The following is a 21,054-nucleotide window of genomic DNA, read 5'->3' as shown; positions in this document are numbered from 1 at the left end:
GAACACTTGCTTGTGCACTTGTTGTAGACCCTTTGGCTCTACTGAACCTCACCCCGTTCAAGTCAACCTTCAGTCTGAGGAGTCCCTTTCAGTGGTAGGGGACCGAGATTCGTCACACGATATGTGTATGTTGTAGGTGTTGTAGCCGGCTTACTTAATAGGGTTATAAAAAGTATAGAAATCGATGGAATTGACGAAAAACCTTAGAAAATGCGTTTTTGGGCCTATTTGGCCAATATCAATAGCTTTAGGAATTCGACTGGTTGTTGGGCCTGACTGCCTGTTGCGTGCATGCGAGGTACCCTACTACCCCCTGGGACCCGCTTTGTCGTGGCGTTTGCAGCCTATAGTGGAGATTTGGGTTGTGCCGCTAAAATTATGTTAAGTCCATATTGCTCTACAACTCAATCATCCCGAGTCCATTGCACTTCACTATCAAACATTCTACCACTTCAAGGCGAAACCAGAACTATCGTTGGCAAGTAGCTAAATGCAGTGCTACTGTGTATGTATAATTAAGTCAATTCACCTATATAACAGCACAGGTTTGGGGTTTCATGAGCACTGCATTACGGCACGGAGCCGTGCATGACCTGATGACGACCATGGGCGCTTGCTTAATCAGGGCATTCTCGCGAATCGCGAGATGAGCGGGGTATTGCACCCGCACTCATCAATGTGTTACTCACGGTCACCTACGAGCCCACTGACATAACTATGCCTTCACAGGTCCGGTTTATGGCCGGCGGGGTTAATGTCGTGCATCGGGGATTAGTAGAGACGCCCGCATTACACCATGCGATCGTTGCCACCATACCGCCTTCCTCTGCTGAGCACTGATCACTGAAAGTCCATTCATTCCGCTCCAAAGTCACCTACACGATCTCAAGGCAGTGTAGGATGTCGGTCTTAGCAGCCTGGGTTGATTCGGATTTGTACCCGTTGGCTACATGTAATCCTTCCGCTCCTTCTCGACTCAAGCTTACCTTACACTTCAATGAGGTAGTGGCTTCAACGGCAAGTCAATCCCACCATATATGAACCCTTGTGTTCTGAATAGGGGCGGGGTATTGTATGTGCATTGTTCACCTAGAACAGCTAACACTTCCAAAGAGTTCTGTTCAAGAATACTGGTTGTATATGACTTAATGAATTGTTTGGAAGTTCCCTTACTAAGACGAGGTCACTTACTAAGACACCAGGCATCTCAGGGATTGATTGCTTGCCACAACGGGTTAACATTTGACATATAGAGACTGGAAACCAGGTCTCAAGGATTCGCACGGGCGATCGCCGCCATCTCGATGCAACATTGGGCCAAAATGCCTATGCCGAGTCTGCCGAGCCGTTGCGGTTGCTAGCTGCCGTGATGCTACATCGATTCTACCCTCCAATATGTCCAGTTCAGCATTAATAGAGCAACCGCAACCCTCGCGATCTTTTTCGATTTGTCGACCCTCATACTAACACTTGAGTTGACTCAACAGGCCTTTTGGCTGCTGCTAGTCAGTTCACATGCGGAACATTTGACAACGGAAAACGCACGCTCATCCAGCATGGCTCTGATCGCGGCGGATTTGCTTGGGGCTTACCCCGGGTCAACCTGGGCCCTGGCCGCTGTCATACTCGTAAGTCAGCCGAGGACATAACCCCTCTTGTACCTCCCTTCTACTGTCGTGGTCAGTACGCTGAAACTGAGACACCCTCATCTCACCCTCCCAGGCCGCCGGCATCATCCTCTTCAACGTCATCTACAACTTCTTCCTGCACCCCCTCTCCCCAATCCCCGGCCCCAAACTCTGGGCGGCCTCGTACATCCCCTACACTCTAGTCTGGCTGACGGGCCGCCTCCCCTTCGTCGTTCACTCCCTTCATGAAAAATACGGCGACGTGGTCCGCCTGACACCCTCCCGCGTGTCCTTCACGCACCCGGACGCCTGGAATGCCATCCGCGGCCACCGCAAGGCAGGCCAGGGCGAGAACGGCAAAGACCCCTTGTTCTATGCCATGACGAGGCACAACATCCTCGGCGCTGACCGCGCTGACCATAACCGTTTCCGGCGGATTCTGGCGCATGGGTTTTCGGCCAAGGCAATGCAGGACCAGCAGCCGCTTATTGTGAAGTACGTTGATTTGTTGATTGACCGGTTGCGTGAACGCACCGGGAGCCAGAAGGGGGAGGATGGACAGACAAAACCTCACCCAGCCGTGGTAGACCTCGCGGCGTGGTTCAACTTCACCACGTTCGACGTGATCGGCGACCTGTCCTTTGGCGAGCCTTTTGGCTGTCTCGAGAGCTCGCAGTACCATCCGTGGGTGTACGCCATCCTGAACGGCGTAAAACAGTTTGGCCCGATCATGGCTATTCGGTTCCATTTCCCCCCCGTGCTGTTCGACCTCATACGCGTGCTCTCCCGGGTCTCCCCAAAGAGTTACTTCGGAAAGCATTGGGAGACGCAGACCGAGTTTGCCCGACAGAAGATTGCCAAGCGCCGGCGGCTGGGGGAGAGCAGGCCTGATTTTGCCGAGGCTATGCTTAAGGCTAAGAGTGAGGATGGGAGGATGTTGAGCGAGGAGGAGTTGGCTTCTAATGCGAGGCTGTTGGTTTTGGCTGGGAGCGAGACCACGGCTACGGCGTTGACGGGGGCGGCGTATTTTTTGGCGACACATCCGGATGTGCAGAGGAAGCTGGCTGAAGAGGTCAGGTCGAGTTTCAAGGCGGAGGGAAAGATTGATTACTTTAGTGTCAATCAGCTCAAGTACATGCTGGCGGTGTTGGATGAGTCGATGAGGATGTATCCGCCGGTTCCGAGCAACCTGCCTAGGGTTTGTATGCCGGGAGGGGACGTCATCTTGGGCTATCGGGTGCCCGAAGGGGTGAGTCTACAATTTACATTTGCTTTTCTGACTACCTGTTTTGACGACCCAGGCGGAGAAGAGGAACGACAGCTCACACCGATGTAGACTCACCTAGACATCTGGCCGTGGGCCATGAACTACTCGTCGCGGAACTTCACCTCTCCTAACGAGTTCATCCCCGAACGCTGGCTCGACCAGGACGAGCACAAGGGCCGGCGTTTCGACAAGGAGAGACACTCGGCATTCCAGCCATTCTCTGTCGGACCACGCAACTGCATTGGCAAGAAGTACTGCCCCCTGACTCCCGGTCTACTTCAGGTTGGTACTGATTAAATCCGTGTTTTGTTTAGCCTGGCCTATGTCGAGATGAGGTTGATCCTAGCCAGACTTCTCTGGAACTTTGACTTGTCCCTGGCAGATGAAGCATCTACGCAGTTGACCAATGGCCAAATCTTTAGTTTATGGGTCAAGAAGCCGCTCAATGTGCGGCTGACTCCGGTTGTCAGAAGTCATGTCTAGGGGTGTTGTCACTGGGCTACCTGAGGTTGGATTTGAGGGAGAATTGATTGCAGTACGTCACGTTTGTCTGTTGAATGCGGAGATTCACTTATGTTGCGGTATATGTAGGGGGGTAATGCGTCGAATTAGTCGTGGCTAGCTAAGTTCTTTGGCTGGAAGCCGAGAAAAGAACGAAAGCAGGAAGAGCTCCAGTACCATGTCCTTGCCTTAACGATGCCCCTATTCGAGGTACGTGGTGGGCAAGCGGTCACTGCTGTGTGGTGTCAGTAAGTAAGTATATTATGGGGGTAGGGGGTTTTGGGACAAAGGGAATAAACTCACCTCAACTGTTTTGCCCACATGACATGGGCCCATCCCATCACTCAATCGTGATTTTGTGCGTATACTGGATGGTACCGTCGACAAGAGCCGAGTCCCATTCGTCGTATGGCTGAGTCTGAAGAACCCTGACCACTTTAGCTGTGCCAGTGGTGTGCTTGTTGAGGTAAGCAACGAAGTTCTCAAGTCGTCGTCGGCGAACAGTGGGGAGCAGGATTTCCCTGTCCTTGTCCCAAGGGCCAAGCTCCTTCATCCATGTCGCCAGTGTTTCTGCCTCTTTAGCGTCGATCTCGCCGGGGCTTCCGTTTCTGGCAGCCATTATGGCTCCCTTGACGATGTTGTAGCTGTCGCTGCGTGTTAGTGAGCGCCACATGGTGAACTGGATATGTTTGCAAGTTCGAATCACTTACTAGGTGGTAGTTTGTTTCTTGCAAACTGAGTTGGAAGTAAACTTGTTAATGAGTAAAGGCAAACTCGGTAACCTTTTATAACGAGGATGGAGGTGAACACGGTGGTTATACGCGTTCTGGCTTGTTGCTGCGTTTGCACAGTTTTGAACCACGTGAATGCCATTGTTCGGATGATAGGAGAACTGAGTCTTGACAACAATCACATTGAGTCAAACCGATATCCCTCAGTAGGGCTCTGAAACCATGACCTTTGTTCCATCTGATGAGATCAAAAGTACCTACATGACCAACTTGAACACATCGCGAAACATGAACCCAAACGTAAACAAAGACCCTATGACGCAACCCAGCCTTCGTTTCATCCCGCCTAGTACTTCTTCCTTGCCGCAAAACGCATTTCGGAATGTTCCACATCAAAGACAGCCACAACGTTCGTGAGAAACGTCACACCAAGCACATGGGGCGGGCTGTCAGCGTCCGTGACACCAACACGGCACCACTCGCCAGTCGGATCCCTGACTGTCTGGCGCAGCAAGTCCTCGGGTGCAATGTAGAATGTCGACTCGCCAATCTCCACTCCAAACGTTGGCACCGTCGCGTTGCAGCGAGCGTAGAACAAGCCTGTTGAGCTGAGGTACTCCGCCGGGGGGTCGAAGGCGGCGTACAGTTGGTTGACGAGATCTGGTATCCAAGGGTTAGTACCACGGATCACTTGGAATAACGGACGACTCCGGGCGCGGAAGACTTACTAACGGGTAAAACACTCAAGGTCGACCCAGCATCAATCAGCACCGGCAACTGCGTGGTATTCCTCGCCAACCCGCCCACACCACTTCCCCCAGGCCCGACAACAAACGCATCCGGCTTGATGATATACATGCCCTTCTCATCCGTCTCAAACCCCCACTGCGGGACGGCATCCATACCATGAATCGGCGTGCGCGCCCAACTTCCCTCCTCAAACTCCACCGGCGGCAGTCCCCCCAGGGCCAAATACGACTCCTTCTTCAACCCCTGCGGCATCCCGGACACGCCCCGATCCTCACTCCGACTCAACGCAATACTAAAAACAGGCTCAATATCCCCCGCCTTCCACATGGTCGTAAACACAGGATCATACGGCGGCTGGTTCTGGTCCGCCCCGTCCAGGCTGGTCAGGTACGGATACCCCAACCCAAGCAGGCCCGACGTCTGCCCGTCGCCGCGCCAGTACGTGTAATTGACGATGGCGATGCGCTGGTTGTGCGCCGTCACCCCGCCGATGGTGACGTCTTCACGTCCGTAGTAGCCTGCCACGAAAGTACCGTCGACGTAGGATCGTACGAAGGGGGGCAGGTCGGGGATGGTGCCCCCGGAGAGGTTTCCCTTGAAGCCTGAGCCGAGGCCGCAGTTGGGTTTCTGTGCATGGCATTGTGAGTAAGTTAAACTCCGGTCATGTACTCAGGCCGGGGGGGGGGGGGGGGGGGGGGGGGGGGGGGGGGGGGGGGATGACTGGACTTACACCTCCCGGATAATCAAACCAAAACGACACGCACTCATACGGCTCCTGCACCAGCCAGGTATCACTCGACCCTGTGTCCACACTGACCGGGATGGTCTGATTTCCGACAATGAGGTCAATGATATAGTACACATCATGAACATTCCTCAAGTTCGTCGGACTACTGCCAGCAGCTCTGCGACGGATATGGTGGTCTGGCGCGGGCGGGATGTCATGTTTTCGCATTGGTATGACATGTCTGGTGACGGCGTCAGTAAACCCGGCGGCGCGGACGCGTGACGGCTTGGAGGCATCCCTTTCCCTGGGCAGGCCCGCCGCCGAGGTCAACGCCACGGTTAGCGATGAGGCAAGCGTCAAAAGTATGGTTTTCATGGTGTTGGCGGTCTTTGTGGTCCTGGTTTCGCAGGACTAATCGAAAGGGACATGGCTTCGAAGGTGTCATGAGGGGCAGGGGATCAAGTACTACTAGTACTGGCAAAGTAGGATTGTGATCGCGGCAGATCGTCCTTGTATCGCGAGGGTGGGAGCCGATTGCTGTTCTGCATGGCTGTCGATCCTATTTGCCGGCATTAAGGGAATTTGGGAGCTAGATTGCAACTATAGTGTGGCCTGGACGGCGTGATCAGATGTATGTCCGGGAATGCTTGGCGGTCCCCGAGAGGCGGCAGTTTAGCCTGTACTCCTAACTTCAGAGTCAGTGGTCATGCCACTCCTATAAGGGAGAAAGATGATCAGTACTTCTTACCTGACTTGAAGTTTATTGGAGCATACATCGAATGGGATGACCGGATGGATAACGCCTGACCCCCTTTTCCCCTTTCCGACCCCGATACTATCACAGCCCCTGAAGTAAACAAACAAGTAGTGTGCACCCTTTCTACCCACACTGAACTTATTGCCAGAAGACCGTCTTAGACCTCATGGAACAGTAAGCAAGTAATTCTGTACAATACAAGGAGCTCACATGTGCTCGGAGCTCATTGAAACTTGCATGCCTCGTTGTCAAGCAAGCCCCAATGATTCCGCCCCAACCCCTCGCTGTCAACAGTGCCTTTCAGAAACTCCATGGCGACGAGGAATCCATTCCGCAGCGGTTTCAGTGATCCACACTACAATAGAGCCCAGACGTGTTGGTTGCCCTCCATCTAGTGTATGTATTGTACACCCGACATGACTCATATCCTCTAATTCTTCATAAGCACTCCGGGGTATTTTAACTTGACCAGAAAAACGACGAGAAACGACCATATCACTACAAGATCTCACTAATCTTCTTCTCCACAGGCTCCGACCCGTCATCGCTGGAGCAATAGCTCTTCTTGAACCCATGATGGCCCTGTCCGCTAACACTGACAGGATCCGGGATTGGCGCTGGGCGGTCTTCAATCTCAATATGATCATCATCGAGCGCCTCCTCAGAGATCATCTTGGGGTTGAACGCCAGTGCACCCTTCGGCACAAACGTCGCAGCGAGAACCAGCGCACAAATGATCGTAAACTGCACGCCGGCCGTATACACTAGACCACTGCGGATGGTCCCGCCGCCCCGGGTGCCGCCGCTGCTGTTGTACACGCCATCGAGATAGCGGCCCAAGAGCGTGCCCGATATCGCGTATGTGACGATGTAGAAGGAATAGAGGAAGGCCATGACCGCGCCAAGCGCCGACACGTCCTTGTTCTGAGACTCGATCCGGGCAAGGGAGGCCTGGATGTAGGCGGCAAGCGACACGTCGCCGGCGGCCCAGCCGAAGGAGATGGGGGTAAAGGTCGCAGCGACGATCCATGCCTGGCCTACCTGGCCTGAAGGGGGGTACCAGTAGGGGATGTACCAGACGACCAGGAGGAGCAGGGCGTCCAAGCGCAGCCATGGCATGGGGGTCTGAATGGCGTTGGTGAATAGGAGCACAGACAGGGCACCAAGCAACTCGCCAAGGTTGGACCCGCCGACTATGATTTGCGCCCATGCTGATTCCCCGAGGTAGCGTCGGGCGACTTGGGGGGCAATCCCGTTTTCGAGGTATCGGTGGGCGTAGAGGGCAACGGCGTAGCCGGGAACGAGCCAGATGAACTTGCGTGAGGTGAAGAGAATCCTGGCTCCAACCCAGACAGACTGGCCGAAGAGATACAGACCACCAAACGCTGCCTTCCAGTACGCCGGCCTGTTGTGGAGGGTGGTGTGCTTCTCACGCTTGAAACCGAGCTCGCCAACGAAGAACCAAGCAATGGCGCACAGCAGGAAACAAATGGGCGTGATGATGAAGGCCATGTTGTTTCCTAGCTGCGGAATGATGACCAGGCCGGTGACGAAGGCGCCTGCGGTACCCGAAATCTCGTAAAAGATATGAACCTGATGCTGCTGTTAGCCGGGCCCGATCTGCGGTCTGGGCTGCCGATGGAGTCTCACGAGTGAATCCATCTTCTTCAGCTTCTGTACGTTTCCTCCAACGATATCGCGGGGAATGACTCTGCGGATGAGCTCGACCATGCCGTAGGCGATGCCACTGACGCAGTACACGGGGATCATGGCGTCGGTATTGTACCTGACGGATCGTCAGCTTGAAGCACTGCTTTGTTGAAGCCTCAATGGTTGACCTACGTCCCGTAGTAGGACCATTCATTCTTGGGGTGATTCGTGCGGTCTTTGGTTTCTGTTAGTGACCCAAACTCTGCCCCAAGGCCGGGCCTGGTACAAGTATGTACATACAAGCAGCTGGCATAAAGGTACCGCCCGTGGCGGCGTCGATGATGAGCAAAAGGGCCGAGCAAACACCAAATACGACAATAGCGCAGGCCAGTACATTCTTGGTGGGATATCTCTTGACCTGTACCACTTTGTCAGGTGGACTGTGACCCGGTGACGTACCGCGAGGGTACCGGGACGGTTCATACCAATGGGCCGATCAAGATGGAACCAATACACTGGCAAGCTTGGTTCAGGCCGGTGAGAAGGCCGACGCGCTCAAAGGTGCGGCTCGGGGTATGGTCGCGGATGGCTTCATAGTCGTAGCGGTTGGTTGCCAGAGCCACTACCGAGCCATTAAAGGCCTCAAGGCCGAACTTGTAGAGCATGATGCCGGCGATGTAGATGGCAATGTTGCGGCGCTCCTGGGGCGTGAATGCCCTCAGGCTCTGTCTGAGGTCTGCGAAGTACCCCATGCTGGGCGGTAGGTACGGCCAGACGCGGTCAGAGACCGAACAGGGCAAAAGGGGTTCTGAGGGGCGGACGAGGCTCGTCTCAGCAAGTTATACATTCGGATAAGGTACTAAGGATAGGTATTCGAGGGGCACCTTCACCGGAGCCCACTAGGCAAATGCCAAGCTGCACCCGAAGTTGGGGACACCGAGTCTCGATCTAGGTAAAGACCAGCTCCTCATTCGCCCGTGGGGGTCGTGGCTTGATCAAAGTGCAAAATGCAAGCGACCTGGAGGAGAGACCGTCTGCAACGTCGAGTTTAGGGCACGCTGCATTATGACCCCAGACCCTGAAAGTCCATGAATGGCGTCGCTACTGCAAGTTCTCGGAGACGACCCTGTGGTCCCTTGTCCTACAGATCGAAAACACGTGCAGCAGACCCTATCAACATGGCAGAGCGGAGTTATTGGATATGATGCCATCTCTGGCTCTCAGCCCGCGACCGGGTTGTTGGCGACATCCTGACAAGGCAGACAGACCGAGCCCCGAAGCCGCATCAAATATCGCATCAAATTGATAGTGTCCCGCTTCTCGAGCTCGAAGCTCCTTGTAGTCGCGCGACAGATTTCCATTGAGGGGACTGTGAGCCGTGTAGGGCGACATTGCCGGCCGTCCTGAGAATTCGCCCATTTGATGTGGTCGCGGTCGTGGCCGCAGAGCCAGCGGATTGCGCACGTGGGCTTGGCATTGGAGGAGGGCAAGCGAGAATCACCAAACACGAGCAATGAGCATTGCATCCCAGAAATCTCGACAAAATGCACCTCAAATGCACCAAGACCGAGGGGCACTTTCACAAGACACAATCTCTGACGCCACAGCGTAATGGAGGAGCAGCCAAGGAAGCAGCCAAGAGGCATACAAAACGTCACCGGTAATGTGCTGCAGCGGAAGGAGCTGAGGTGGTAGGGGAAATTCAGGGGAAGCAGCAGCCCTCTGTGATGTGCCGCGGGCCCGCGGCAAGCAGCAGGTGGCGGGACTTGAGCCCTCAGCTCCAGCCACAACAGTGACGACCTGCAGTGGTGCCTGCGCTTGCCCAACCATCAGGGTGCGGCAGTGGCTAACGTAACCGCGGGGAAGAAGGAAGTACCCAGGTATCTTTCAAAAGTTGAAACGTTTCAGACAGTGTGATTGGCACATGCGAACTGTGTATTCGCATAATTTGGGGGCGCGAAGGGTGCACTGAGCCGCACTGTGTACTGTAACGTACCGTACCACTAGTACGAAGCCCACCAAAGCAGATCGTGGCCGAGTGCGACGTCCTGATTCGACGCCGCTATCACAAACCTTCCTGTTCAACTCGGTTCAACGATTGCTGGGCCCACCCAATCTATCGACCGACAAAACCCCCACTTGACGTTCTGTGAAACCGGTCCTCAATATTGTCCACCGGGTGCATCGATCGATTGGACGAATATGTTGGTACGATACCAAGAAAATCACCAGGTTGGGTCTTTCCCGTGCCCTGCGCGCCAGCGCCTCGGGTCTCGGCAGAAAAGCAGCATTGCATCCAAATGCAACCCTCATCGCATGATGGATCCAACAGCTCCCAGATAACCCCAGAGCTCCAGGGTACCATGTGTGTCGGCAGCATCCCATCGACGTCTTTGCTTCTTGCTCCCGCATCCTTGGGGCACGACAGACGCTGTGCCTGCTCCTCCCGCGTCTGTGCTCAAACAGCTCTCCTGCTGCGTCATCTCTGAGGATCGCAATAATATCTGCTTGATATAAACTTCAAACATTCCCTTGCTGTGTTTCGCTATGGCAGTCGATCCTGAAGAGCTCCTTTTACGACCATTGCGGGATGTGGTCGCCCTGGGGACCACCGCCGTTGCCAATGCCTCCACTTCCCATGCCGATCCCATGCTCCGGGCCGCCCAGGCCCTGGTTCGCGAAGGCGAGCGCGCGCTCAAAAAGGTGCAATTGGTGTGGAACGAGCAAGTAGAAAAACATGGCGACGCCTTCAAGCAAGTCATGGTTCAGCAGTGTACGAGCAACCGAAACCAGATCGTGCGGGTACCCATCGTCCATAAGCTCACACGTCACTCCTAATTAGCTTCGATCGAGAAGAGGCGACTGCACATCGAAGACCTCCTATGGGACTTTGATGATGTCACCCAACCAGACGAATTCGATCAGGACCGGTATTCCGCTCTCCAGTCAGCCACCAAGGCACTTGCCCTCGACATCGTAGAAAACGCGAAGCGCCTGAAGCTGGATACCTCAGAACCTCCACCGATACCTCTCGGCGGATTCCCTCCGCTGCCTCCTATCCCTTCCAATCGACCTGATTCACGGACTGGCTTCGTCCAGCGACCGCAATCTGCCCGCTCTGTCCGTCCTAGGACCTTGTCCAGGTCGGATCTCCCTCGGAGAGGCACTACTTCCTCCTCACATGGGTCTGTGGGAGCCGCAGAGAGAAGAGGACAGACCACGCCACGCTATAGTGACACACCTCAAGACCCGTGTTTATTTGATGTTAGACATCAGGCGCTTCACGCACTTTCGCCAAGTTCGGACGATCTCTCCGGCCGGCCGGGTAGTCCAAGGACAGATGCACAAGCCGCAGCGACGGCAAAGATCGATTGGGGTTCAACTCCAGTCGCCTGGAATTCCCACCAGCAACCGAATACCGGCGGCACTTCTCACGATGTACTCACGCCGCCATCATCTCCGGGAACTGCGCCCTTTTCAGCACGATTCCGTGATCTCAACCTGGACACCTCAGTACGCCCCACCCACCTCCGTGATTCGGTCCCGACACCGGGCACACCAAACAATCGGGGGTCGGTCGTTTCCAAAACCAGCAGTATAACCTCGTCATCCGCATTGCTGGGCAGTCTGGACTCGCTCGTCATCGCCGATGAGACGAGCCAAGGCAACCCCCAGCCGACCGCCACACAGCTCGCAAAGGTCAACACGTATGAAACCGCGTCTAGCCGCGCCGTGAGCGAGGAGGAACCGGCATTAGTAGGGTTCGCGGATTTCCTCAAGGAACCTGGCGAGGGCGCTGAGCAGCGGAGATCTCAGAATAGAAACTCCCGTCCCGCAGAGACAGCTATTCAAGAGGACAGCACATATCTGAAGCTCAAGGGGCTTTGCAAGGGCGCTGTTAGATTCCGAAAGGATGGCCACTGGGGCAGTATCAAGCTTACTACCGAGTACGATTATGGTGGGGGCGACGCCATGAGCGGTGGTGGAGACATGTTGAGGGCATCTGACGGCATCGTGATTCCGCTCCAGTATGAGGTCGTGGCAAAGGTCGGCGCATGCGGCGATTGCGGGTACGCCCACCAACTGGAGGAGGTGAAGCTTGACAAGAGCGATAGACGTATGACACCTTGCTTGAAGTTCTCTTTGACGTCTATCAGACCGGATACTGACTAAATACCTTCTGCAGCTGACGGAGTCCGTACCTCAGAGTGTGGAGCCCGCTACCGCCTACGACTGTTGTTCAAGGCCCATCTTAAGGAGGGAATCAGTGCAGAATCCTGCTACGCCTGTCTGTGGTGTGTGCAGGCCGGCGCTACGGTTCGAGAAGGGGATGCCACTGTTTTCCGCTCCGCCGACGATCTCCTTCGCCATCTGGCTCGCCATCCACAACCGCTTCCGCATGTCAAAGGCGTTTCGGTACGCTATGGCCCGCTAGCAGAATCCGACACGCACGATTTCGATCTACATCTGCCCGACGCCCCCATCCCGGTGCCTATGCCGGATAACGTAGGTAGGCTGGCAACGGCAACCGCAACGAGGGACCATTACCGGCGATCCGGACGGGGCAAACTAGATAAGCCTCCTCACTATGACGGCGAGATGCTCGAGTTTATGCAAGGTGCGCGGATTGTGGGCGTCATATTTCCCGAGAAGTGGGGCGGCAAATGGTGTTTGGGGAGGCACGACGGCATGTTTGGAGCTTTTCCAACAAAGGTTGTCGAGATCAGGCCTCCGCAGGCAAACGAGGTGCCCATGGGCGGCGAGAGTGGCATGAGTGTGACAACAAGGTGGAAGTGGCAGCCACCTAGCACTGGGGATACCCCGTGGCTTTCGTTTGGCAAGGGCGAGGTCATCACGAATGTCCAATGTAAGCCCAAAACCTTTTCTCTTTGTTCTCCTACGACCAGTCCACTGACCATCCGCAGCGCTCTACGCTGACCACTGGTGTTGGTCTGGGACAAATAGCAAAGGGAAGACAGGCGTATTCCCCCAATCGCATATTGACTTGCAGACACTAAGGGGGCAAGACGCCGAGGGGAGCAAGAAGAAGAGCCGGGGTAGAGGCTTCTTCGGGTACCGATCCAATAGCACGTCCGAACCGTCCACTTCCAAAGGGAACAGGAATTCACTTCTCCAATAGACTCCGAGACTCGACTCTTGGAGCTTTAGCCTAGAACTATCGACATGTTAGAATCTCTCATGGTTTCCAATCCGCGAACAACCCGTCCAGCTGCTCGTGCCGCCGGACGGCATCATCGAAAGTCACATAACGCGGTGGGGTTCCGCTCTTCTTCGCCTCCACGAACGCCTCGTACAGGCTGCCGATATTCCTCGCGGGTACTGGCAGCTCCTGTTGCCACTTTTCCCAGTCCCACTCGACCTTGTCGACCGTGTTTGTTGCGAAGTCATGGATTTCGATGACGCGAGCCGAGGGGTTGCCAACATGGATGAAGCCCATGTCCCTGGATACGATTCTGATTTCACCCTTTTCGCCGTGGATGGTCCACTGCAGGGCCGGCTCCCCGGAGAAGGGCTGGCCGCGGCGCGTGCGGTAGTGCAGAGTGGCATTCTTCTGCGTGATGCTGGACTCATCCCATCGCCCTGAAACGAGGATCAGATCTGGAATTTCGGATTGGATGGTTCGGGTGATGGTGTTGCTGCTGGTATCCCGGATGGGGATTTCAGGGCGCTGCAGGTGCAGGTCGGCTTTGGCTGAGGCCAAGTCGCCGAGGACGGATTGGACGAGGTGGAGTGCTAGATATCTGTCAGTATACTACATACTGGTACCTCTCAGGCTCGCAGGCGGCGTTGAGGATTCGAGGTCAGGAACTTACTATGCATAACCCCAATGGCGACGATATTCCCTCCATACTTCCTCTCCGCAAAATACGCCAGCTTGTCCGGCAGCTCCGCTCTATCATTCGTGCCGCCAAACACACGCAGCTCGGAGCTCAACACCTTGCCAATCCTCCCTTCCTCCAACAACTGCCTCAGTTTTGCAGCCACGGGCGCCGCGCCCCCTTGCAGCCCGACAATCCCGCGCCCACCAGCCTTCTTTATCTCCTCGGCTAGCACCCGCGCGTGATGCGTGTCGTGCGCCAAAGGCCACTCGACAAACACGTCCTTGCCGGCTTTCACGGAGGGGAGCACGGTGTCGAAATGGGTGTCGACCCGCGTGTTGCAGACGACCAGGTCGACGGAGGGGTCGGCGGCGAGGGCGGCCGGGTCGCCGTAGGTTTTGATTTGGGATGGATGGAGGTTGTAGGCTGCCACGGCGCGCTCTGCGGCGGAGGTGGACGAGTTGAGAAGGGCGGTGATGGTGTATCTGCTTCGGCCGGTGGGGGAGAGCAGGTAGGGGAGGTGCGCGTTTGCTGCCCACGCTGTGGCTGCTGAGGCGGAGAGGCCGATTAGGCCGACACGGATCGGGGGGGTTTGGGTGGTCATTTTGTTGGGGGTAGGGTTAGGGTCGGGGTTTGGGCCGTCAGGGTTTGGGTTTGCGGTAAACTGGCTTAAGGGGGTGAGTTCGAGCTTGGGAGGCGGGAGTCAATGTCGACGCTCGGTTAACTTCAAGTGGTACAGGTATATATTATGGCCATCAAACGGTTACGGTTCAAGATCGATATTAGTAATGCGGAGGTGAGCTTGTCGGGGTTAGAAGTTTAGAAATCAGAATCCCTCGCACTCGCGACTCGCGATTGGTAATCCAGCTGTGTATAACCGACGACCTAACCCCTCCCGTGAGATTGACATCATCTGCTAACCAAGGGACTACTTTGGGTAGAGGAGAGTACTGCTAGACTGATGCATGCCAAAATGGCCTTGACAGAGTGTTGCGTGTAGGTAGTAGGTATGTACGGTGGTTCTAGTAGAGTACCTTAGGTATGGAGTATGGCGTGCAATTGCGTGATATCATGCCTCGACTCAGAGTGTTAGAGAGGTTATACATACGCGTTCATGTTGAGCTCTGAGCAACAAGCTCTACATAGCTGAGGGGGTATACCGTCTCCTGAGATTCCTCCTCTCCGAAGTTGTTTTTGAGTAGGACTGGACATACCAATATCTGCGTGCATGAACCCCTGATACTAGGCACTTCTCTGACGGGCTCAGGCAGCTAATGTTGATCACTTTCGAACATGTACGCTGTCCAATGTACCTAATGTACACACATACTAAATAGTACATACATGTAAGTCATGCCAGGTTACAAGCATCTGATCTGCCACCAGCTTTTGTACTGGTACAGTACAGTTTTAATCCGCAGTACGTTCATGATCCCACAGGTATTGCTCTCTGGATTAGTGGTCATTTTTCACAGTTAAGTGGAAAGGGTCGGAACAAACTTATGAGGGAAAGGTGTGAATTCAGCTACTCTACATCCTCAGCGCCTTGTGGCTGCTGGGCTAGTAGCTCAGAAAGAAAGGTGACCCCTGCTGTGTCAGGCGTCAGTGAGTGAGCGAAGGAGAATGGAAAACCCCCTAAGGGGCAGGATAGCGCCTACCGGTACCGCACTCAATGTTGTAGACGGTGTCCGGAAGACGGCCGTTGGTTGGACCCAGCTGATGAGGGCAGCTGGGCTGGTTGCTAACGGCCAGGTTTAGAGAGCAGCGCTCGTTCCAACCCCAATGGCACACCGGGTCCTGGATATTCCAGAGCCGGTAGTTGCGCTCGACCCAGCTGCCAGGCTGGTTGATGCAGCTGGCAACATAGTTCATTGAGTTGGAGGCAGAGAGACCCAGGCCGTCGTTGCCGAAGAGGAGATGGCGGCATTCGTCGGCTGGGACGTTCTGGACGTCCATGGGGAAGGCTCCGCCGGTGATGGGCTGGTCCCTGGCACTGCGACCAGTGACCAGGAAATTCCAGGCGTCATACGAGATGTCGTATGCGCCGCCGGACTGGTCAATGCGGAGCAAGTGGAGGGAGCGGCCGCCATAGCTGACCCGGATGCAGATATTGTTGCAGTCTACTGCCTGTGGAAAGTAGGCCACACGATTGGTGTCTATCTTGCATCCAAGGACACCGACGAACGAGCTGTATTGCTCATGCGGGGTGACCCCGCGGATCTCAGCATTCGCTAGACCCGCCAGAGGGGCCAGCAGAGTGGTAATGGAGGAGTACCGCATATTTGCGGCGGTGGTGGAGAGTGAGTGGTGGTTGAAGGTGAGTGGTGGTTGAAGGCGAGTGGTGGTTGAAGGTGAGTGGTGGTTGAAGGTGAGTGGTGGTTGAAGTGATAGACGAATGCTTGACGGCTTTGTCGTTTCCAGGTGTGGATGCTGAGAACTGCGTTGTGAGATTCGTGATGAGAATTCGTCGAGAGTTTGGGAAGAGAACGATCTTTTATATCCATGATGGCTCTGGTTCCCGGTAGACTGGACATCCTGATATTCTAGCTGTTATAGGAGTTGTTCCTCGTCTCTTAGCAAAACAGTTCGGCCACTCAGGAGACATCTCTGATGTTCAAGGGCATCTGTTAGCCCAAGAAGTGGCATAGAGCATGACTCCGTGTTACGAACAAAGGGAGGCAGTAGGCGTTGTTCATGGACTGCTACCTCAACTGTTAGACGTTGTCTCTGAACAGCACTAGATCTTCCCAGAACACCTGGCGAACCTCTGAGTTGCAGGGACTGCTTGTTCCAACCCTGTTCAACCCTGTATTGTATGGGTTAGGCTGTATGTAACCAATGAAACCGCTTCGACCTCTGTTTAATACCAAGCATCAGCATATCTGTTTTAACCCCTTGGTAGCTAGAAGGCCGAGCTGATTGCAAGTTACCTATCTGGGACATTCACATTCCAGATTGGGTACCCATGTGTCTGATAAAGGTTATAGGGTCAAGAGACTCACGAATAGCCATCGACATGGGTTTCTGCATGTCAACCAAACGTCGTACCAGTCGTGGTCCTTCTCAAGACCAATCATGTGCTGAGTTGCTGCCCATGGCATCGACGTTGAATGCTCGTAGCTGGATCCGGATTTCGTGCCGATCCGACGTTGAACTTGTATACCTATTCACGAGCTGTAGGGTGAAAGTCCCAGGTATATAGCAACTGAACAAAATGAAAGCGGGTAAGTGCACTACTTCGGAGGTAGTCGCCAAAAGTTTAAGTAAATAGGACAGGTACTATATAGGAAGGCCTTCAGGTTAGATGCTATCTTGTGGCCACCTCAACAGTGTTGTTGAGAGAAATGAGGAAATCCGAGTGGGTGTCTGTGAGGATGTGCATATATAGGTAGGTACCTTCCCTAGGCGGTGAGGATGTCTGCCTCTCAAACCTTGGACAAAGAGCTCTAAGACACTCCAAGGTTCAAACGACCCAACCCACAACCGTTTCCACACCTGACCGGCAGCCCCTTAACACCTTTAACACCAGCTTCCTCTGCTCCTCATACGCAAACTCAATCTCCCTCCCACCACAAGAACCCGCCATGACCTCCTCCTCACTCGCCCAGACGGCATCACAATGCTCCGCAGGATCCAACCGCACCCCAAGCACCCCTTCACCACATCCCGAACCCCCTTCAACTTCCAAATTATCCCCACTCTGAACCTCAACCTCAACCAGAAAAGTAATCTTCCTCCACCGCCACCCCTCCTCCTTCCCCTCAAACTCAGTCTGATCCACAACCCCCAACACGCGTGTCACAACCAAGCCAGTCTCCTCCAGCACCTCACGGCAGACGGCGTGGAGAACACTCTCGTCGGCATCATCGACACAGCCGCCGGGGCATTCCCACTTGAGCGGGAACCCGTCGTGCGCGGCGCGCTGGATGAGCAGGACGCGGTCGTGGTGGTTGGTGATTACCGCGCCGACGACGAGTTTGGTTGCCCCTGGGTTGGAGGTGAGGTAGGTTGCTGGGGACGTGTTGTATGGGAGTAGGAAGGGTGGAAATGTGAAGGACATGATGGGGGACACGGAGGGTTCTGGATGGCAGGGGGGCGCCGGCTCGCGTGGTGAGGCGGGATCGGAGGGAGTACAAATGTCAGATAAGGTATTTTAAGTAATGGAGGGTATGTTGGCGGACTTGTTGTGTCTGGTCTTCAAGTTGGATAAGAAGTTTGTATCGCACGAAATCTTGAAGCAAGACGGTGTGGTTGACGAGAATGAGAGTACCTATCCTTCTTCATTGCGGATCAGTAAGAAGTATCATTGTCTTATGACGGACTGTTAAATGCTTGCAAGATCGAGGGCGGGCCTGGCCTTGACGCGTAATTGAGCCAGGCAGCTGAGAACGAATGTTGATGCCTACGACCTAGACCACCAGGATAACGACTGGAGTAGTGCCCGACTTCTACTACAGGAGGTTGCAGAGGGCTCCGAGCAGAGCCTCAACGCGCCTGATTTTTGACTTGAGGTTGAACGACTAGGCTAGTAGTAGGCGCCTCAAAGGCTCAAAACGATTGAGAGTCTTACTCAGTGAAAGAAATGTCTCGGCCTGACTTTGTTCCGGAAATAGTCTTATTCTTAGCTACCTATGTCAAGCGGGAGAATTAGTGAGTGCTATGAGTTACAGTCTGAATCAAGGTAAGCCATTGTAGCCACTTCCAAGATAGATGTATTGAATGACACACAGAGCCTAAGGTCCAGTCGCTACTGGTCCTGCGTCTCCGCAAGGCGGTAGATGTGACGCTGTTGACATCTCCTGTAGTCTGTATTTACCAAGGGTGTTGCGTCTCGCAATAGGGCGTGATGCTTGATGATGATAGAGAAGAAAATGGGTTGGGAGGTCCTATAGAACCCGGTTGCTTGGAATCGCACATAATGTCAGCCACGGTGGTCATGGCATGGATATTTCGGCTTGAGCATGGAATCAACATGATTTCATCACTCAGGACAATGCAGTCGGGCTTGGTCCAGCGCATAGTTGAGTCCCGGTGCCACGGGCACGGGGCGGGTGTCACGGTAGCTAAGACGATATCCAGAGTTGACTCAGGTAATGTAGCATCGGTCACCTGATGCTTTCCATCCGGAGACGGCATTGCCTTCGTGCTTACGGGACTGTCAAACTGTCAAGTCAGGTACATTTCCAGCGTTGCACTGGTCACATCGCCCAGCTCCACAGCTAGGATCATGGCTGGAATGGAGACAGAGACTCGCGGTGGCCCAGGATGCTCGAGCTTTGAAAACCAGACGTCAAGCACACCTTTACTCCATGGCCGCGCAAGCTATGGAGCTGAGGTCCAACTTACAGCCCGCCGCATCAACCTTAAGATGGACCTTGGGCTCCTGCCGCTGCTCTCGCTGCTATATCTCTCCAACGGGCTGGACAGGGGCAACGTCGGCAATGCGCAGACACAGGGTAGGTAGTCCGTCTGGCCTATGCATTGGACCACGACGGTTGGTTCCTGGTCTAATAGGGTGGGCAACTAGGATTTACCGACGACATCGGGGTGCTTCCAAGCGACCTCAACCTCGCTGTATCACTGTTTTTTGTTGGCTTTTTGCTGTTTCAGCCGCTGTCGGTAGGCATCGGTTGGTGGCTAGGCCCGGTGAGATGGATTCCGATTATGATGGTGAGCTGTGGCCAATAAATATGCTATCAACGTATCCAAAGCTAGGCTTACCACTGTGCATTAGGTGTCTTGGGGGACGGGCAACAGCAGGGCACGCGTTCATCCGGGGACGAGGTACCTTAGTATGCCGCCACTTAAAACGCCTTGGCAGTAATTGACAATCCAGGGGCTCTGATTGTTGCACGACTTCTCGTGGGGGTCTTCGAGGCCGGCTTTTACCCTACAGCCGTGGCGTATCTCGCATCATTCTATTCGCGATACGATCTCGGTGTCCGGCTCGCGCTCTTCTATGGGCAGTACAGCATTGCCAACGCCTTCTCCGGGTTGCTGTGTAAGATCTCACTCATCCCTGTCGTGGTGTCCTGCGCATCCTCTGCTGAGTGTGGACTGAGACTGATCAACACGTAATCCAGCATACGCCATCTTTTCGATTCGCCACCCGATTCTCAAGGGCTGGCAGCTCCTCTTCATATTGGAGGGCGTGCTTACGTGCGGGCTGGCGCTGCTGGCATGGTGTTGGCTCCCGGAGGCACCAGGCACCGCGTGGTTCCTCACCGAGGACGAGCGCGTTTTTGCTGCAGAGAGGGCACAGGCCGAGTCTGTTGACCAGGCCGGGGCTCCCAGAATTTCGAGGAGGGATATCGTGGAGACAGCGAAGGACTGGAAGCTCTGGTTTGCTCTAGTGATGAACATCTGCGCGAGCGTCCCTGCCAGCGCGTTTGCCGTGTTTTTGCCGCTGGTGGTGCAAGGAATGGGATACCAGGCGGTCGAGGCCAATTTGGTAAGCAACGACCTTGTCGGCCGTCCAGTGGAATGCATGCATGAAGGAAGATCGGCTAAAGCGCAGGCAAAACTTGAACCAGATGTCGGTCCCGCCGGCCGTGTGCGGAGCCGTTGGCCTCTACCTGTTCGCACTCAGCTCGGATCGGCGGCAGGAGCGGGGCTACCACATCATGGTTGCCATGGCGGTAGTTCTGGCCGGGCTGATCGCTGTCGTCATGTCGGCGACAGACACGGCCAGGTATGCGTCGCTCTGCCTGACCCTCTTTGGGAGCGGCGTGCCACCCCCACTCACGGCGGCTTGGCTCAGCGGCAACACACCGACGCAGGGCAAACGCGCACTGGTAATGGGCGTCAACGGCTGGGGAAATGTCGCGGGCATTATTGGGGCGCAGCTGTTCACGCCCGAGCACGCGCCAGAGTACCACACGCCGTTTCGCGCGACGCTGGCATTTGTTGCCGCGGCCCTGGCCTGTGTTTGGGCGTATCGGGCCGCGCTGCAGTCGGTCAACAGGCGCCGGGCAGCAATTAGGGCCTCGAAAACCAGCGACGAGATCGACGCGGAGCGCTGCAACAACGTTAGATACGCTGACCGAAAATGGACGTTTGCATATGGGCTGTAAGCCGGCAAGGACGGCCTGCACTTCTGGTTTGTCATTCGGCTGATCAGGGATTGGCGGTTGGAGATTTCTCAGGTTTTGAAGAAAACCGGCGAGCCCCCACCTAGAGATTTGCTGAAACTTTATTGCAGCA

The 21,054-nt window shown here is 54.9% G+C and overlaps 9 protein-coding genes across 9 annotated transcripts; 3 read left to right on the top strand and 6 right to left on the bottom strand.

Moving 5' to 3' along the window:
* Nucleotides 1–1,556: 1,556 nt before the first annotated feature.
* N656DRAFT_802810 (cytochrome P450) lies at nt 1,557–3,378 on the top strand (the record flags this gene model as incomplete). Its single annotated transcript, XM_064818290.1, has 4 exons — nt 1,557–1,628; nt 1,723–2,877; nt 2,965–3,146; nt 3,210–3,378. 4 exons carry the CDS (start codon nt 1,557–1,559, stop codon nt 3,376–3,378), a joined length of 1,578 nt encoding a protein of 525 aa, XP_064664909.1.
* Nucleotides 3,379–4,473: 1,095 nt separating this feature from the next.
* On the bottom strand, nt 4,474–5,979 carry N656DRAFT_802808 (acid protease; the record flags this gene model as incomplete). The annotated part of the gene is made up of 3 exons (XM_064818289.1): nt 4,474–4,787; nt 4,856–5,504; nt 5,608–5,979. 3 exons carry the CDS (start codon nt 5,977–5,979, stop codon nt 4,474–4,476), a joined length of 1,335 nt encoding a protein of 444 aa, XP_064664908.1.
* An 880-nt stretch (nt 5,980–6,859) lies between these two features.
* N656DRAFT_802807 (MFS general substrate transporter) lies at nt 6,860–8,763 on the bottom strand (the record flags this gene model as incomplete). Its single annotated transcript, XM_064818288.1, has 5 exons — nt 6,860–7,954; nt 8,012–8,147; nt 8,204–8,246; nt 8,312–8,429; nt 8,497–8,763. 5 exons carry the CDS (start codon nt 8,761–8,763, stop codon nt 6,860–6,862), a joined length of 1,659 nt encoding a protein of 552 aa, XP_064664907.1.
* Nucleotides 8,764–8,997: 234 nt separating this feature from the next.
* Nucleotides 8,998–9,757, bottom strand: N656DRAFT_517623 (uncharacterized protein). Its single transcript, XM_064809932.1, has one exon. The coding sequence runs from the start codon at nt 9,655–9,657 to the stop codon at nt 9,232–9,234; it is 426 nt and encodes a 141-aa protein (XP_064664906.1). The 5' UTR covers nt 9,658–9,757; the 3' UTR covers nt 8,998–9,231.
* An 801-nt stretch (nt 9,758–10,558) lies between these two features.
* Nucleotides 10,559–13,151, top strand: N656DRAFT_802806 (uncharacterized protein; the record flags this gene model as incomplete). The annotated part of the gene is made up of 4 exons (XM_064818287.1): nt 10,559–10,784; nt 10,854–12,128; nt 12,198–12,878; nt 12,937–13,151. 4 exons carry the CDS (start codon nt 10,559–10,561, stop codon nt 13,149–13,151), a joined length of 2,397 nt encoding a protein of 798 aa, XP_064664905.1.
* N656DRAFT_763652 (NAD(P)-binding protein) lies at nt 12,961–14,528 on the bottom strand. The gene is made up of 2 exons (XM_064813302.1): nt 13,846–14,528; nt 12,961–13,765 (listed from the first exon to the last, which is right to left on the bottom strand). Exons 1-2 carry the CDS (start codon nt 14,453–14,455, stop codon nt 13,209–13,211), a joined length of 1,167 nt encoding a protein of 388 aa, XP_064664904.1. The 5' UTR covers nt 14,456–14,528; the 3' UTR covers nt 12,961–13,208.
* A 958-nt stretch (nt 14,529–15,486) lies between these two features.
* Nucleotides 15,487–16,131, bottom strand: N656DRAFT_793283 (uncharacterized protein; the record flags this gene model as incomplete). Its single annotated transcript, XM_064817151.1, has 1 exon — nt 15,487–16,131. The coding sequence occupies one exon, from the start codon at nt 16,129–16,131 to the stop codon at nt 15,487–15,489; it is 645 nt and encodes a 214-aa protein (XP_064664903.1).
* A 1,183-nt stretch (nt 16,132–17,314) lies between these two features.
* On the bottom strand, nt 17,315–17,911 carry N656DRAFT_720311 (uncharacterized protein; the record flags this gene model as incomplete). The annotated part of the gene is made up of 1 exon (XM_064812439.1): nt 17,315–17,911. The coding sequence occupies one exon, from the start codon at nt 17,909–17,911 to the stop codon at nt 17,315–17,317; it is 597 nt and encodes a 198-aa protein (XP_064664902.1).
* Nucleotides 17,912–18,011: 100 nt separating this feature from the next.
* Nucleotides 18,012–20,924, top strand: N656DRAFT_793281 (MFS general substrate transporter; the record flags this gene model as incomplete). The annotated part of the gene is made up of 6 exons (XM_064817150.1): nt 18,012–18,018; nt 19,116–19,307; nt 19,379–19,480; nt 19,673–19,852; nt 19,935–20,263; nt 20,385–20,924. 6 exons carry the CDS (start codon nt 18,012–18,014, stop codon nt 20,922–20,924), a joined length of 1,350 nt encoding a protein of 449 aa, XP_064664901.1.
* Nucleotides 20,925–21,054: the final 130 nt, after the last annotated feature.

The sequence above is a fragment of the Canariomyces notabilis genome, assembly GCF_033297395.1.
Source record: "Canariomyces notabilis strain CBS 508.74 unplaced genomic scaffold N656scaffold_45, whole genome shotgun sequence".
NCBI lineage: Eukaryota > Fungi > Ascomycota > Sordariomycetes > Sordariales > Chaetomiaceae > Canariomyces > Canariomyces notabilis.
Note: the sequence above shows the minus strand (reverse complement) of the source record. Positions and strands in the feature narration are given on the sequence as shown.

What these genes read in the sequence shown, in the direction of transcription:
- N656DRAFT_517623 (XM_064809932.1), bottom strand. Translation starts at nt 9,657, where the DNA reads ATGCCTCTTGGCTGCTTCCTTGGCTGCTCCTCCATTACGCTGTGGCGT.
- N656DRAFT_763652 (XM_064813302.1), bottom strand. Translation starts at nt 14,455, where the DNA reads ATGACCACCCAAACCCCCCCGATCCGTGTCGGCCTAATCGGCCTCTCC. An exon ending in CGCCATTGGGGTTATGCATA is followed by an intron (nt 13,766 to 13,845) that starts GTAAGTTCCTGA and finishes ACAGATATCTAG; the next exon opens with CACTCCACCTCGTCCAATCC.